This window comes from Sorex fumeus, unplaced genomic scaffold (assembly GCF_029834395.1).
Source record: "Sorex fumeus unplaced genomic scaffold, SorFum_2.1 ptg000013l, whole genome shotgun sequence".
NCBI classification, from domain to species: Eukaryota; Metazoa; Chordata; class Mammalia; order Eulipotyphla; family Soricidae; genus Sorex; species Sorex fumeus.
This window is the reverse complement of record NW_026606070.1, coordinates 4,412,075-4,428,349: the sequence shown is the minus strand read 5'-3', so window position 1 is coordinate 4,428,349 and position 16,275 is coordinate 4,412,075. Positions and strand designations below refer to the sequence as shown.

At 46.7% G+C, this 16,275-nt stretch overlaps 1 protein-coding gene across 1 annotated transcript in view; it reads right to left on the bottom strand.

Annotated features, from left to right (window-relative positions):
- Positions 1-16,275, bottom strand: part of WDFY3 (WD repeat and FYVE domain containing 3) — a 277,239-nt gene that overhangs the window by 29,386 nt on the left and 231,578 nt on the right. The window contains exons 47-54 of the mRNA XM_056111481.1: positions 12,953-13,116; positions 10,530-10,678; positions 8,305-8,425; positions 6,777-6,862; positions 6,005-6,085; positions 3,506-3,560; positions 3,256-3,375; positions 700-817 (exon numbers count right to left, since the gene is read on the bottom strand). Of these exons, the coding sequence (XP_055967456.1) occupies positions 700-817; positions 3,256-3,375; positions 3,506-3,560; positions 6,005-6,085; positions 6,777-6,862; positions 8,305-8,425; positions 10,530-10,678; positions 12,953-13,116 (894 nt within the window). The remainder of the gene's footprint in view (positions 1-699; positions 818-3,255; positions 3,376-3,505; positions 3,561-6,004; positions 6,086-6,776; positions 6,863-8,304; positions 8,426-10,529; positions 10,679-12,952; positions 13,117-16,275) is intronic.

Genomic DNA, 16,275 nt, shown 5'->3' with positions numbered 1-16,275 from the left:
CAAACCTGGCCCTGACCTGTGAGTTCGAGACTGCTGCCACATGGCACCACCGTGACAATGAACAGAGTCGGTGGGTGTGGCACTGGGAGCCTGGAAGTTTCCTAGTGACATCACTAGCCCTCATTTTTTTGGGTGTTGCTACTGATCAGATTATAAGTCACTTTTCTCACACAGTCTCCTCTGTGGGGGAGATGAAAGAATCCACAGAGGGAACACTAACAGGCTCAGCTTCCCTCTCCTCCGTTCTGCCTCTTTGAGGAGAACACACAATAAACACCAAAGATAACAAATAAACTATCTGTCGTGGTAGGTAATCATCATTATTTAAAAAAATATTTCCCCTGTAACTTCTTTATTAATGGAGGCCCTGTGATTTACAGTACTAGCAATGATGATTACTATCATTTTAATACAAAGGGCATTCAGTAAAACGGAAAGAGCAAATACAGGCAAGTATAGGTCCTGGTCTAGGCCAGGGGCAGGGAGGTGATTACAGAGAAACCGAGGGAGTGTCTGCCCTGTATCAGGAGGCCTGACTTCCTGCTAACTCACGTCTCCAGGCATGGCAGTCACTAGCATACACACACACCCAGCAATTCCCACTCTACAGCTGTGCACATGAGTACGTGTCCTGCCTTCCACAAGGAGTCTCTTCTGAAGTTTAGGGACAAAGTCCAACAACAAGAAAACACGTCTCACCGTTGGGGTCTTCCCAGTCTTTATACCGTTTCTTATACTGAGCTAACCGCTCGTCCGTCTGTGCTCCCATGGGCTTCGCCAGATTTCTAAATGTCTTGGGATTATTAAGATCCACCTCCTAAATGACAAAATGAAGCACAGTTCCAGGTTACTATGAGCCTTCCACTCTGCCCAGCACAGGGACAGTGACTGGAGCAAGAGCGGTTTATAAAGGAGCTTAAGTCCGGGATCAGACAGGCAGAAACGGGCTCTCAACACGCCCGTGCGCCGTGCCAATGGACGCAGGCATTCTGCTGATGGCTGACGCAGCCTGAACACAACGGATCTGGAAATCGCCACTTCTTCAAGAAGAGTTGGAGGTGGGGAATGAGAGAAAGGCTTCTCAGATTTTGCAAGGACACAGCAGGAGTGTGCAGGGCGCAAACCTCCAGCTCCTCTCTCCTCCATCACTCCCCGAACTGGAGGGTCAATCTCTGTAGTCTCAGCCCCCCTTCCCTGTTTCACTGCAACTTCGCCTGAGCATTTTCTTCTGCATGGTGATTGGAAGCAAAACGGAACTAGGATACTCAATAATTTGCTTGCCTCCAGAGGACAATGTCACTTCAGACCTTTTGGAAGTGACTTTGCAATGTACCAGGCAGTCTTTAAAAGGCTTTATCCTCACAAGGCTCAAGCCTGAATAATATATTAGTGATCTCTTATAGAAGGGCTAAATGGTCTCTGGGTGAAATACAACAATCTTCACACACTCTCCTCTAAGGAAAGTTTTTTTGAGCCTCTTCAGCGGCATTATTCATAACAAACAATACAAAATAAATTATTTCAGTTCTGCTTTGGGGCAGGGGTTGGGGTTCGGGATGAAAACATCCAAAATATGGTGAGAAGGTGCAATGGTGGTGGGACTGGTGTTTGAATATTACATGCAATCAAATATTGTGAACGACTTTACAAAAATAAAATAAAATTTAAAGAAAATAAAAAGTGCTACCTCTGGCTGACCTGACTCACTAGAGAGGAAACCAAGGAAGACCTCTGAGTTGTTCTGTCTGTTTATTTAGCATTTGGGCCATACCCCGGGGCTCCCAGCTCAGTGCTCAGGGTGACTCCTGGCTGTGCCGGGCGCACCATGTGGTGCCGGGATCACTGCCCGCACACGCAGCAGGTGCCCAGCCCGGGAGCACTGCTGCATCTCTCTCTGGTCCCCAGAGTGTTTTAAAAGTAGAAATTCGAGATGCAGATCCACGGGATGTTTCATTTGTCTTTTTATAGGACAGCATGGCCGATTTTGCCAAATTTGCTTTTAAAAGTCTTAGGCAGTAGAAATGGATCCGTGCTTATAAGGTCTCTGAATTTCTGAATGATGATTATGGTCATGATTTCTGGTTTATGTTAGGCCTAAGCAGCCCGTGGTTTTTCCTGCCCATGGTTCATGTCAGACCTCTACCATATTGCAGGTGAAGGAATAGAGGAAGATTTATATTTATGTGCAACTGTTCTGGGGTTGATTTTGATTCCTGAGTTACAGATATGCTGAACTGTCTGAACTTCTCTAAGAATTCTTAGCTAGGTACAAAAAATTTCTTCTATTCAATTAGAGTGTTTTCATTGTTTTTTTTTTCAAGTGAACAATTCAAACTAAAAAGATTTCAATTTTTCATCCAGCAGTGGATACAAATTAATAAGAACATCAATAAACCCAACAGTTATTATAAGTTAGTACATCCGTATTATTTAAACTTTGCATAAAAATATGTGAAAATGCTTCTCCTCTTAGAACAAGAGTCTATTAGCTATAAACTACAAAACAATATTTGAGCAACTGTAGTCACTGTCACTGTTCTCCCGTTGGTCATCGATTTGCTCGAGCGGGCCCAGTAACGTCTCCATCGTGAGACTTGTTGTTACTATGTTTGGCATATCGAAGATGTCATGGGGAGCTTGCCAGGCTTTGCCATGCGGGCGAGATCCTCTCGGTAGCTTGCCGGGCTCTCCGAGACGGGCGGAGGAATCGAACCCGGCTCGGCCATGTTGGCTGCGTGCAAGGCAAACGCCCTACTGCTGTGCTATCGCTCCAGTCCAGCAACTGTAGTATCTCTTTAAAAAAAAAAAATGCACTAGAGGAGTCGGAGAGATAGCACAGTAGGTTGAGCGCTTGCTTTGCATGTAGGGGATCGAGGTTCAATCCTCAGTTACCTGGGATGGTCCCCCGAGCATCACCAGGAATGATCCTTGAGTGCAGAGCGGAGAGCATGTCCTGGGCCCCCTGCCACGTGTGGTCCAACTCCTCCCAACTTTCCCCACTGCCCCCTCCTGGCCCCCATCTCCACAAAAATGGTGTCCCAGAGATGGAGAGATAGTACAGAGGGGCTCAATGCTAGCATGCACACAGCTGATAGCAGTTTGATCTCCAGCACCACAGATGGTCCCTGAGCATTGCCAGAACCGATCACCAAGCACAGAGCAGAGAGGAACCCCCGCGGACTTCTGAAAACGGCCCCCAGACCATAAGTAAATGGATAAACGGAATTTCGTGATGCAAAATGATTTGAGACTTACCTCCGAGTCATAGTCTGCAAGGATCCAGGGGAAGACGGGATACTGCATGAGATCATTGTACGACCTGCCGGCCAAAGTGTTCAAGTGCATCAAGTACTGGAAGTTGCTGATTTCACCTCTCTTGAAAAAGACAAGTAGAGAAATCAGAGATTTCTTCTAGGGTATGCATCGGATGTAATATGAAGTATTTCTAAGTGTATGGCTTAATGTCTTCTAATTACAAGAAAGCTCTTGTTTTCCATAAGCTTACCTCCCATCTCTGGGTCACAGACTTCTCTCCGACTAAAGTGCTCAGCAGCCCAGATCTAAACACAATAAATAACAAAAAAGTGACGATCGAATTTTAAAATGGTGTAATTATACAGTTGAAAATTTTAGGTTATCCAGCAGAGGGATTTTTCAATTAGTGAATCATGAAATTATTTTAGTTCGCCGCTAAAATTTAGCTGTTAAAATGTAGTCAGTTGCTAACACTGGTTTAGCAAATTACGTGAAATAATTTAGAAACCAATTAAAGAAAATGGGTAACACTGCAAGGAATCACATACAGTCCTGTCTGTGGCTGTTGGAATCACATAAAATAAAGAATTTTCTGTGGCTGCTGTTTTAGCATTTGTATCTCAATTTGTGTTTCCTGGAAAGCAGTGGAGCATGAAACCTTTTACTGTGGGTTACAGCGAAAGTTTGAAAAACAGTAATATAAGCAGAGTGTGTGTGTGTGTGTGTGTGTGTGTGTGTGTGTGTGTGTGTGTGTGTGTGTGTAGGAGCACGTGCACACCACACACAGCTGTGCTTGGGGAAAGGGGATACTCCTGCTTCTCTGCTTGGGAATTATTCCAGGTAGTGCTCAGGGGACCACACCATTCTAGGGATTAAACTCGGGGACTCCCGCATGTAATGCATGGCCCACTGTGCCCTCTCTCCAGCCCAGGGCAAGATTTCATCTTGTATCTTTTTATTTATTTTTGGAGGGGAGTCACTTGGGTCACATCTGTGGCTATGTGCTCTCTTAGGAGATGCTGGGGTTTGAACCAAGGTCCATGGCAGAATGTAAGATTCCTGTTTTAGCTCTCTGGCCCCTTGGCTTGAGTGTTTTTTTTTTTTTCTTTTTTGGGAGTGGTGGTGGTGGTACAGTTCTTTGGCCACACCTGGGGATGCTCAGGGCTTACTCATGGCTCTGCACTCAGGAATCACTCCCGGCTGTACTCAGGGGACTATATGGGATGCTGGGGATTGAACCAGGTTGGCCAAGTGCAAGGCAAGTGCCTCCTACTGGTTGTACTATTTCTTAGGCCCCTTGAGTTTTTAATTTGTTTTTGGGCCTCGCCTGGTGCTGCCCAGGGGTTACTCTTGGCTCTGTGCTCGGGGATCACTCCTGGTGGGGATCGGCTGACCATATAAGATGTCAGGAATCAAACCCATGTCAGCTGCATGCAAGACAAACACTACACCGGCTGTACTATCTAGTCCTTGATTTGAGTTTTTTTTTTTTTAAGTTATTAAAGACTTGTCAATTCAGATCAAACAGTAGCAAGACAATAAAACTACATGCTGAACATAGTAAATGTTAGAGCAGCTTATTTATAAGCAGAAAGTTGGCGTAATCTGCTCCAAGAAGCCTTTCATTTCTATACTGATCTTAACAACGTGGGTGATCAGAGCAGAACATGCACTGAAGTCCCAAAAGTGAGCATGCAGCATCTGTATTTGCTAAATAAATCGGTTCAAGAAAATAAAAGCAACAACTTATAGAGAAATGTGCAAACAACATATTTAGAGGCACACAAGTTCAAATCAAAGTCAACTTAAAAATTACAGGATTCCAAGTAAAATTTTGTTTCTTGGGTCACGCCTGGTGGTGCCTCACTCCTGACTCTGTGATCAGAAATCTCTCCTGGCAGTGCTCAGGGGACCATACATAGTGCCGGGGATCCAACTGGAGTCAGTTGAACGTGGCAGGTTCCATAGCTCCTGTATGATCTCTTAAGGTCTTAAGCCCCTTTCAGTGAATTTATTGTCTTGCACATTGTAATAATTTATCACACCAAATCACTGCTGCTTTTCCAAAACATTACAAAGTGGTCCAAGTTCCTGAGTAATTACAAGTGACGCTGGGTATATGTGTTCTTTCTCTTTTGGGGGTAAGGGGTGGGGGTAGGGAAGGGTGTTAGGTCATACACAGAAATACTCAGGGGTTAGTCCTAGCTCACATGTGACCCTCGTAGTGACCAGGGGTCCACGTGGTATCAGGGACCAAATGGAGGGTGGCCTCCTCCAAGGCAGGTACTGACACCCCGCACTCTCTCTGGTTCCGGGTATAAGCATTAAACGGCTCAGTCAAGAGCTCTCCTCAGATTAAATGCCGTAGGCCCGAGCTGTGTTCCTCTGTTACTATCCTGCTGTGCATCTTTGAGTTCCACATATGAGGGATTATTCTTTCACCACGAGGGCTGATAGATGCATATACTGATATTTAATAAAAACATGAAATAATCCCATGGTCAGAAAAATAGTTCAGTGGGTAGGGTGCTTGCCTTGCACGTGACCAACCTGGGTTCAATTCCCATCATCCTATATAATCCCCGAGCCATACCAGAAGTGCTCCTTGAGCACAGAGCCAGGAGTAAGCCCTGAGCCACTAGGTAGGTCCCCAGACAAACAAACAAAACTATGCAATAATCCTTCCTAGGAAGAGCAACTGTGGTCCTTCCACCGTGAAATGAGGATGGGAAAGACGCCGACAGCTTACCCCTGTTCCACGCTTGTGTTCGGCCGCTGCCCAGACACAGACTCCGAGCTGTCTGTCAGAGATGGAACTACAGCCAGAAACCTGGAAAAAGGAAAAAGAGTGAAAACTATGGAAATGCAGTCAGAATCTCAGCGAGAAAGAATGATTCCTTCAGAAATTAACTACCGTATATACCCGTCCATTAGGAAAAGGAAATATACTTTTTGAAAGAGAGTAGATGAGACCTGAATACCATAAGCCTCAAGAGCAAATTCTATCCTTTGGAAAGTGAATTTTCACATGTGCCCAACCCACTGTACTATCTGTCCAGGCCCTAAAGTACTCTTTTTTTTTGTTTGCTTTAGGTTCTGGGTCACATCCTGGTTTTGTGCTCAGAAATCATTTCTGGGGAGCTCAGAGGACCTTATGGGACACCTAAACCAGATGTGAGAAAATTCCAGAACAGTGGAATCGCTTGGTCATGGGCTGGTCATCTGCCTTCAGATGGAAATGACCAGCCCATGATTCACAGGCACGGGACCAGTGAGCGCAGACTGAAGGGGACAGGGTATGCTTGACCAACAGTTTCACTTCCGTGACGTGCAGAAAGAGGCTGATGCAGCTGCCTTGTCTGTCAATCAAAGGAGAAACCCGCCCCAGCCCATCCGCCAGGTCGTGTGTGTGTGTGTGTGTGTGTGTGTGTGTGTGTGTACACTGATAGAGCTGCCTTATCTCTGAGCAAGAACCATGGGGAAGGCTCCCTGCCTGGCTCCAGCCTCCCCCAGGGACGCACCTCTGATAGACTTTGTTCCGAACGCCTTTCTGGAAAGCCAGGAGGTAATTCCGTCCGTCTCCAGAGAAAACTTCCACGGCAATAGGCTGAAATGATCACAGAGAACATAAAGAAAATAAACAAATCAGGTCACAGACGAACTTGCCCTAGCTTATTTACAATGCTGAAGATCAGCTGGTTGACAGACAGGGACTTTTTAATTTCAGCTTGTTCATTAGTGTCACCTTGGTTTGGGGGACATCCTTGGGGGTGGTTCTGGGCTCAGGGATCCAACTCCCATCGGTGCTGGGATCCAACTGGGGCTGGCCCACGTGCAAGGCAAATGACTTTACCTGCGCTATATCTCTGGAGAGTATCTCTATTTTTCCCCTCAAACTTTATTTTGTGAAAGCATCACGAGTTGCCAAGTTTTCATACTTGGCAGTTTCATCCTGCCTGCACTGGTGTCCCCAGCTCCAGCCCCGGCCTGCCATCTCGACGGCGTTGTTTACGGTTGGTTACTAAAGTTGGTTTCGGTGGCTTGGATATTTAGCTCTGTCCTGCTTAACACTATCCACATATACTGATCCTAAACCCATGCTGCCCCTCGCCTGTCTCTTCTGCCCCCACCTGACACTCTCTGTCTTTCCTTCTCATCCCTAGACTTTGGGACCAAGGGGAATCCAGGCGACCCCCCTTTAAACGTTGCATTTCCCCGCCCAGTGATTCTCAATACTATCCATCACTGATCTCAGCCTGTGCTTGTCCTTCTTCTGTCTTCCTTCATTTAACACAACATCTTTCATTTCTGTCCAGGTTGCAGCAAACTGGGTGATTTCCCCATTCCTTACTGGTGCATGTTTTGTGTGTATATATATCACCACTTAAGGACCCGCCGATCTGTGTGGGACATCGAGGCTGGTTCTGAATCTTAGCTCTTGTACCAAGGGCAGAGCATATTTTAAAAATCATGAACTCCCAGAATATCAAATCTTAAAAATAAAGATCCAATCTTCTGTGCTTAATTTGGTCTTAAAGCGGCAAAGAGAATACCGTTTTCTCTTCCATCCTGTGTTCTCCCTCCAGCACTCATCTTGCTCGTCTGCTTCCTTGCTTATTTCTACTCCCAAGAAGGCGCGTTCCCCCTTGAACACATGCTCCTTTCTCTCCCTCACATATTTCTAAGTGGGTTTCAATAAAAACTATCTTACTTCGAAAAAGAATTTTGTAAAGAAAATAATGGTAACGTGCAGCAATGTTAAAACTCTAACTTGGCAACTTTCTAGTGAGAATGTAAAGTCTGTTATTGAAGGACAATTCTAATGCTGACTTGGATGGAATGATGGGAAACAGACATCATTCAGTCCGGGTTGGCCTGTGAGAGGAGCCGGCTACATCACACCAGCTATCCCCAAGTGGCACGAGTTTCTCTTTCCCACCAGGAAATTCAGGGAAGACCTGGGACTAATGTGGATCCCAGAGAGGGGACTCATGGCACGTGTGCGTGTGAAGACAGATGACAGTGTTCCGCGGTCAGACAGCCACGCACCTGCAGGAGGTACCTCCTCTTGTGTACTTCCCGGATGTCTTCATACGCGAAGATGCTGCATGTTCTCTTGAGCTGGCTGGGGCTCTGCCGGGCTCCTCTGGGGATGATGGGCTCATGCATGCTACACGCGATGATGGTGCATGAGAGAAAGTGACACAAACACAGAGGATCAACTTGCTGCTCCACTAAAGGTGTGCCGATCATCATCACAGAGATGAGAGAGGGGAACACCCAGGTATGCGGGACCCGTGAGTGGAAACACCAGGACTCAAGGGATGGGCACTGAGCCGGTCCTTCCCATCACCCCGCCCTTCTGGGTCCTGGACATCACGCCCGTGAACTCCTTTCAGGTGCCATTTTTTTGGTTCGTTTTTCTGCTTTTTTTTTTTCCCTTTCTTTTTGGGTCACACCCAGCGATTCACAGGGGTTACTCCTGGCTCATGCACTCAGGAATTACTCCCGGACGTGCTTGAGGGACCATATGGGATGCTGGGAATAGAACCCGGGTCGGTCACGGGCAAGGCAAACACCCAACCCACTGTGCTATCATTCTAGTCCCTTCAGGTGCCATTTAAGCCCATCAACAGCCTTGATCCAGGACTCACAAATGAAGCTCAAAACCAAGCAGCTCGCTGCAGGGATGGCTCCAGACCCAAATATTTAAATGTTTAGAAACCCAGGAGAGTGCAGCCCGCTTTTGTGGCCACACAGTATCTCATACTGTTTTTTTTTTCTTTTTTGTAAAATCACCATGAGATTGACCCTAACAGACACCTCATACTATTCATAACAAGCAATACAAAATAAATTATCTAGCATCTGCCTATGGGCAGGCTTGAGTGAAAGTGGGAAACTTTGAAATAATGGTGGTGGGATTGGTGCTGAAATATCGAATGTGATCAACTATTGTGAACAACTTTATGGAAATAACATTTAAAAATCAAAAAGAAATGAGAGTGGGGAACAATATCTAAGAATATTCAGTTCAAATCTAAATATTGAAAGAATAAATTTTCATCTATTTAGCACATGGAGTCTCATGCTCTACGCCACGATAGCACAGCGGTAGGGCGTTTGCCTTGCACGCAGCCAACATGGTCGACCCGAGTTCGATTCCTCCGCCCCTCTCGGAGAGCCCGGCAAGCTACCGAGAGGATCTCGCCCACACGGCAGAGCCTGGCAAGCTCCCCGTGACCTATTCGATATGCCAAACACAGTAACAACAAAGTCTCACACTGGAGACGTTCCTGGGCCCGCTCAAGAAAATCGATGAACAATGGGAGGGCAGTGACAGTGACTAGCACATGGAAACCCTCACTGGGTACAGCAACATCCAGTCTGGACCTACAATTTTTAAGGCTGTCTCCAAACAAGGGTAATTCTCGTATCTTAAAAAATCTCTTTTAAAAGAAAAAAAATAATCAACTTCTCCATCTCAGAAAATGTTCTAGTATTTGTGGATTTCTATAAGCAAATACAGCCACAGAATATAACTTTAATTATTTTTGTATAAAGCAGTGGGCACAATGAGGTCACAATGTGTTCCTGCGGCTACGGGAAGGAGCTGTCTGAAGTACTTTCCAGAAATGAAATATGGAACCAAATCTACATCTGACGGCGTTAGATGCACTTCAAAGTGTTCCGGGGAAAGGAGCACCTGCTGGTTTTACACGCCGTCAGCTTTTCATCTAGGTTTTCAAACGCAGCTTTGTCTGCCTCCTGGTCGCCCACCGCCCACTATCACTTTCATCAGGGACAGGCAGAAAAAAATAGGAAGATGGATCAAATGCAAGTTAATTCCTGGTCCAAAAGGAGAGGACCAGGGAGCGGCCCAGGCACTGCTGGGAATGAACCAAAAACAAACAAAAATACTCTCTTAATGCTTGCTGGTGCTTCTGCCACGGAGTCTATCACAGCACAGGGATACACTTTCTTTGGGCATTTGGGGCTACACTCAGCAGTGCTCAGGGCTTACTCCTGTGGGGCTTGGAGGACCATATGGGATGCTTGGGGGATTGAACCCAGGTCGGCTGAGGGCAAGGGAGGAGTCCCACCGCTGTACTGTCTCTCTGCCCCACAATTTTTAATGGATATGCGTTGAAACTGAGATGATGATAATAAAAAAAAAAATCACAGGCTTTGGAATTTAAAAACCCAACAAATAAACATGAATACTTGTTTTTGAAACATAGCTGTGCATCTTGCCTCTTCGTTCATTTACGTACTTTGGAGGTAAGGTTTCAATATCTCTTATTTCCCTGGTGGCTGTCATTGTAAATCCATCGATGACATAAAAATGTTCTTTCCCAAAGAGAAGGAGTCCTTCGCTGGTGTCTAGGCCCTGGACGCGCGCACAGCGATACATATGCTGGATCTGTAAAGGATCAACGTTTGGTAACAGTTTAAAAAAAAAGTCAGATCCCAGCATCCCCCCCCCCCCCAACCCTCATTCCCCCCCCCTCCCATCCTGCCTCTGTGGCAGGGTATTCTGGTGGAGGGATGGGCACTTGATCATTGTATAAATGAAACCCAAGCACAAAATTTGTAAGCCTATAACTGTACCTCATGGTTTTTCACTAATAAAAAAAGAAAAAAAAAAGAAAAAAAAAAGAAAAAAAAAAGAAAAAAAAAAGAAAAGAATCAAAACTAAATTAAGTTACTAAAAAAATAAAATAAAATAAAATATTTATTGTAAAAAAAATTAAAAAAAAGTCAGATAATTTTTTTTTGGTAATTGAAGCAAAAACAAACAAACAAACAAACAAAAACAAAAATGGTTTTTAAGCATGGGTTTTATGGGTGACAGAACTTTACCAAGCAGTTATTTTGTGAAGACATCCTTTGGGGGTAAACATTAAATAAAAAGGAGTGGGGAAAGCTACACTTGGATTTGCAGTTGACCTTGGTAAATGGAAATGACCCATCACTCAGATCCCATCCCCGTCTGCTCCACTCACCCACCCACCAAGGCCTCCCAAATGTCACCAGAAACATCACACAGTTACATGAGGAGGGAGGGAGAGCAAACAGAGGTAGGAGAAGGAACTGAGGGCACCCCGAGGGCTGAGTAGACTGTGGACTTTGTGAGGTGAGATGACACACCATGAAAAAAGGCAGCAGAGACCAGCAGTGCCCATTGGATGCCCACTTTGTACCGTGCGCAGGAAGTGGCCGAGAGTCTTAATTTCTGTTGGCATCTGTGTCCTCACTTGTGCATTTCAAATGTACTGCATTAGCTTACTGAGCGTGAGATTCTGCACATAGGCACGTGCGGAGTCGCTCTCTGTCTTCCTCCCACACAGCCTGCTTTGCTCTTTTCCCTTAATAACCCCTGGGACAGGAGCTGGCACGGCTGTCCCTTCCACCCCCCACCGGGAGCCTGCCCGCCTGCAGACCGCCGTGCCATTGTCAAATGCCCAACTTGGCAAACATTGTAGTCTCCCTCATAGGAGGAAGGGATTGTTCAGTCTCTCAATATCAGCATTGTTCCCTCTCACAGGCAGGATCATGTTCTCAGTTAAAAAACTCCGTTCTTGCTTAAATTCATTTCAAAAGGAGTCAAGGGAAAGAAATCAGCAACGACATCAAAGTCAAACAAATGTCATGTAAATGTCAGTTGGAACACACACTCTGGCCTATTCAAACTCAAGGAAACTAGAGCAGAGCACTGTACTTGGAAGACGAAAAGTTTACCAAATAACAAAAAAATCACACAATCACAAATCAGAAATCATCCTGTTATTCGTCGATTGCCTCGAGCACATTTTCAAAATATTCCAACGTAAGTCAGTCTGCAGTACACTTAAACAAATCCGATGATAAGTGAGCAATATTGCAAAACGTGTAATGTATAAAATAAACTACAGTGAGACACCCTGGTACAGATGGTGGTTCCTGGCACTGCATGGTCCGCTGAGCCCCAAGCATCACCAGGTGTGGCCCCACTAAAAGAACAATGTTCACTCCACAGGGGCACAGCTAGGAGAACTCTAAAACACTCAAAGAATGATGCATCCAGTGTCCTGATCAAGAAAAGCAAATTGTGTGTGTGTGTGTGTGTGTGTGTGTGTGTGTGTGTGTAAACATGGACCCTACTTTTTACGGGGCTGTTCCCAGTAGTGCTCTGCCAGGCTGATGGCATTGTGGCTTAGGGGTGCTCAGGGGCCATCAGGGCTATACTCGGTGGCTGGTGATCCTTGGGGCGTTGCATATGCTAGGCAATTGAGACAATTCTCAACTTCCTCACCAAGACTTTTGTTTTGAGACCCCACCCAGGGGACACTGGTGGTGGAAAACGTCCACCGGTGGAGGGATGGGTGTTCAATCATTGTATGTATGGCTGAATCTCAAACATGAAAGATTTGTAACTGTAGATAAATGGTGATTCAATTCACTGTCACTGTCCTCCCATCGTTCATCGATTTGCTCGAGCAGGCCCAGTAACATTGTGAGATTCAATTAAAAAAGTTAACCCGCCTGGTGCAGCACGCTGCTTGGTGAGCTCAAGAGTCGGGCCCTCCTGAAGCTGAGAGAGGGAGGTACCAAGCTGGCAGGGTACTCAGCACTGCGCACCGACAAACTCCCCAGCAGCCCATACCCCGATGCCATGGAAACACGCCCTTGTGGGCCTCTTTCAGAGCAGGGGTACCTTTTCTCCTTCCTCCAAGAGGCGCAGTAAGGTGGTGTTGTCCGTTTTCTCCTCCTCCTCTATAGAGTTGCCCTCAGCGATCTGGTCCTGGAGCTGCTCTTGGTTCTCCTCATCTCCGCCGTCAGGTGCCGATCGAGACCGTTTCAGAGGTGGTTTGACCAGGCCTAGGAAAGAATAAACAAACAAGGGGCCGGTGACCATGTGGAGCCCGGGGAAAGCAGCTTCGCCCCTCCAACGATGCCAACGTGCAGCAATTCTGCATCGTACAGAGGCAGCACGACCCCTGAGAATGATACCCGCTCTGCAGCCAAGTCGCTGATGACACAGGGGAAGGCTCATCCTCGCTGAACTCATTTTCCCGTCTGCACATCAGGGTCTAGATTCATCTGTCTTAGAGGATTGCTAAGCGAGTCAGGTTAAGCGAGCACATTTGTGTTAAGCATTTGGTGCTTTCTAAATTTTCAGGAAGTGGCAGTTCATACGAACTGGGAGAAGATACTCGCTCCCCACATATATGATAAAGGGCTAATATCCAGGAGACGGACTTAAAGCACTTGCAATACTTAACAACCAAGCAAACAAATCTGTCAAAAAATGGGGAGACTGGGCGAGCAGACACTTGTTCAAGGAAGGCCCAGGAACGGGGTCAGTAGGTATGTGAAAAAGTGACGGTCACTCAGGGAAACGCCAATCAACAATGAGCTAACACTTCACCCCCGTGAGATGCACTCATCAGAGAGGAAACGGTTCTCCCTGGAACACTAGCTCGCTTGCTTGTCTCTCTATTTCTTTTCTTGCCTTTTCCACTCTGGAGAAGCCTGCATTCTCTCTCTTGAACGTGAACTTCCTCTCTTTCTCTCCCCTCTCTTCCTTCATCTCCCTGCCCCCTTTTATTTATTTATTTATTTATTTGGTCATATCTAATGATGGTCAATCCTGGTGGGCTCAAGAACTGTATGGATCCTGGTGATAGAACCTGAGTCAGCCCCTTCAAGGCCAAGTGCCCTACCTGCTGGACTATCTCTCCAACCCCCTCCCTTCAAGTCTTTCTAAGTGAGCTTCATTCAATGAAGCTGTCTTGCTTCGCCATAAATAAATAAAGAAAAGAAAGAAAGAAAGAAGAAATAACCAAAGCCAGGAGTGGTGAGGGGAGAAAGGAACTCTCAACTACTACTAGTAGGAATGGCTTCCGGTTTCAGTCTCTATGGAGACATCTAAAAAAAAGAAAGAAAGAAAGAAAGAATGGAGCAAGGATGGCTGCCCTGAGAATTCTGCATTTCTGTTTTGCCTTGGGAGGAAGCGTATTTTCACACAGGAGTGAGGATAATAAGGAAGAGCCTCCCAATCCTGCTGGGAACATCCACAAATGGGAAAATCTCCCAGCTGCTTTATATTTAGCTTGATGAATCAAAGCCTCCAACTCGCTGTCTAGCGTCGCACGTTATGGCCCAGACAGCAGTCTTCCGAGTGTTCCCTCCAGTGAAGATTAGGAAAATGAGCCCAGGGGAAGCTGAGTGCTGAGGCCGCAGGCTCAGCCCCCTGACTGTGAAGGGTACCTCGGCTTCTGGCCAGGAAATGGAGCCCGAGAACCATCCTGGGAACTGCTGGGACCACGCAAAGAGAAAGAAAAGGCTGAAAACTGCTCAACTCTGGACGTCTGGGTGAGCCTTGTGAAAATGTTAGGTAGGAGATGTTTAGTCACCACTAGGTAAGGTGATAGCACAGCGGGTAGGGCGTTCGCCTTACAAGCGGCCAACATGGCCGACCAAGTTCGATTCCTCCGCCCCCTCAGAGAGCCCGGCAAGCTACCGAGAGTATTCGATATGCCAGACACAGTAACAACAAAGTCTCCAATGGAGACGTTACTGGGCCCGCTCGAGCAAATCGAGCACCACTAGGCGACTACATAAGAATACTGGCAGAAACTGATCACATTTTAGGTGGCACTTTGCTACTACTGTTCACAGTCACACACCGTTACTTTATTATTGTTACTCTGGGGCCTCCCACGTTGTGGCCAGGAGACCCAGGGGCTCCCTTTGGCGATTTCCGGCTGGCTGTTTGGTGGGTCAGAGTGAGGCCTGAGAGTGCCCGTGCCTGGACTCTGCTGGGCCAGGGACTCTCGGGGAACACATGATACCGGGAACCAAATTGGAGCCGGCCACGCAGAAAGCATGCATCTAAACCCTCACTCTCTCTCCGAACCCAGCCACTAGGTGAGAACAAGGGTTCTCAGAGGGCCCAAGGCCAATGTCTGACACACCTGCCCCAGCTGAGTGGCCTGGAAGTTTAGTGGTGCTGCTCGGGCCCAGCAGTGCCGGGGGTCACCTGGGCTGCCCCTGGGGGTGCCTGGGAGAAAGGGCCAAGCCTCTGCGCAGCAGGCAAGTTCTCTGAGTAAAACCCCCGGGCCCTGAAATGAGTTTGTAATGGACAGCTCTTAATTGACATTTGAGGGGTTTTGTTTCAGAGACCAAAATAAAAAGTAATGAATTGATTTACTGATCCAACATTGACTGAATTCTCATTTTGGGTTGGGCCTGTGCCAAACACTGAACAGTGGGGAGGGAAAAAAAAAAGAAGCAAAAGAAAAACCAAAAGCCATAATCTCTGACTCTATGAAGTCCCCAACTTACAAAAGCATAAATTGGTGAAATCACTGCCAAGTGCAGGAGAGGGGAGGCGCAAGGCTGCTGTCACACCCAGGGAAGGCTTCGGAGGAGACCCTCGGGGTCCTACCAGGGGCATTATAAGGCCGGTAGGGGTGTTGGCATCTAGAGCGCAGGGAAATTGGAGGAAGGGAGTGGGGCACACACATTGGAAAGCAGACTCTAAAACTCCACGGGCCTGGGGTCCAATGTGCTATCTTATGTATGTGCCACAAGAGTTGTATAGATCTGGAATAATCCCCCTCTAATGACAAGAAGGAAGCATGCACTCGTGACAAATTTAGCAGTTGTTAAAAAAATTTTTTTTGGGGGGATGGTGGTGGTACAGGCCACCCCCACCCAAAGTGCTCAGGGTTTACTCCTGGCTCTGTGTTCAGGGATCACTCCTGACAGGGCGTGGGGGGACTTTCGGGGGTGCTGGGGATCAAGTCGGGTCAGCCTCATGCAAAGCAAGTGTCCTACCCAGTGTACTAGTGCTCTGGTACCAGTAGTTATTTTAATTTTATAGATAGATATTGAGTAAGGAGGGTCTTTCCCTAAAATGTCAGGTGCCAATTGGAATTCTGCCAGGTACAAAAAAAACTTATGAAAGCCCTGGGCCCGTGACGTTTCTCCACAGGCAGAGCTTGGGGAAAGGAGGTTTGCAGAACATGTGAG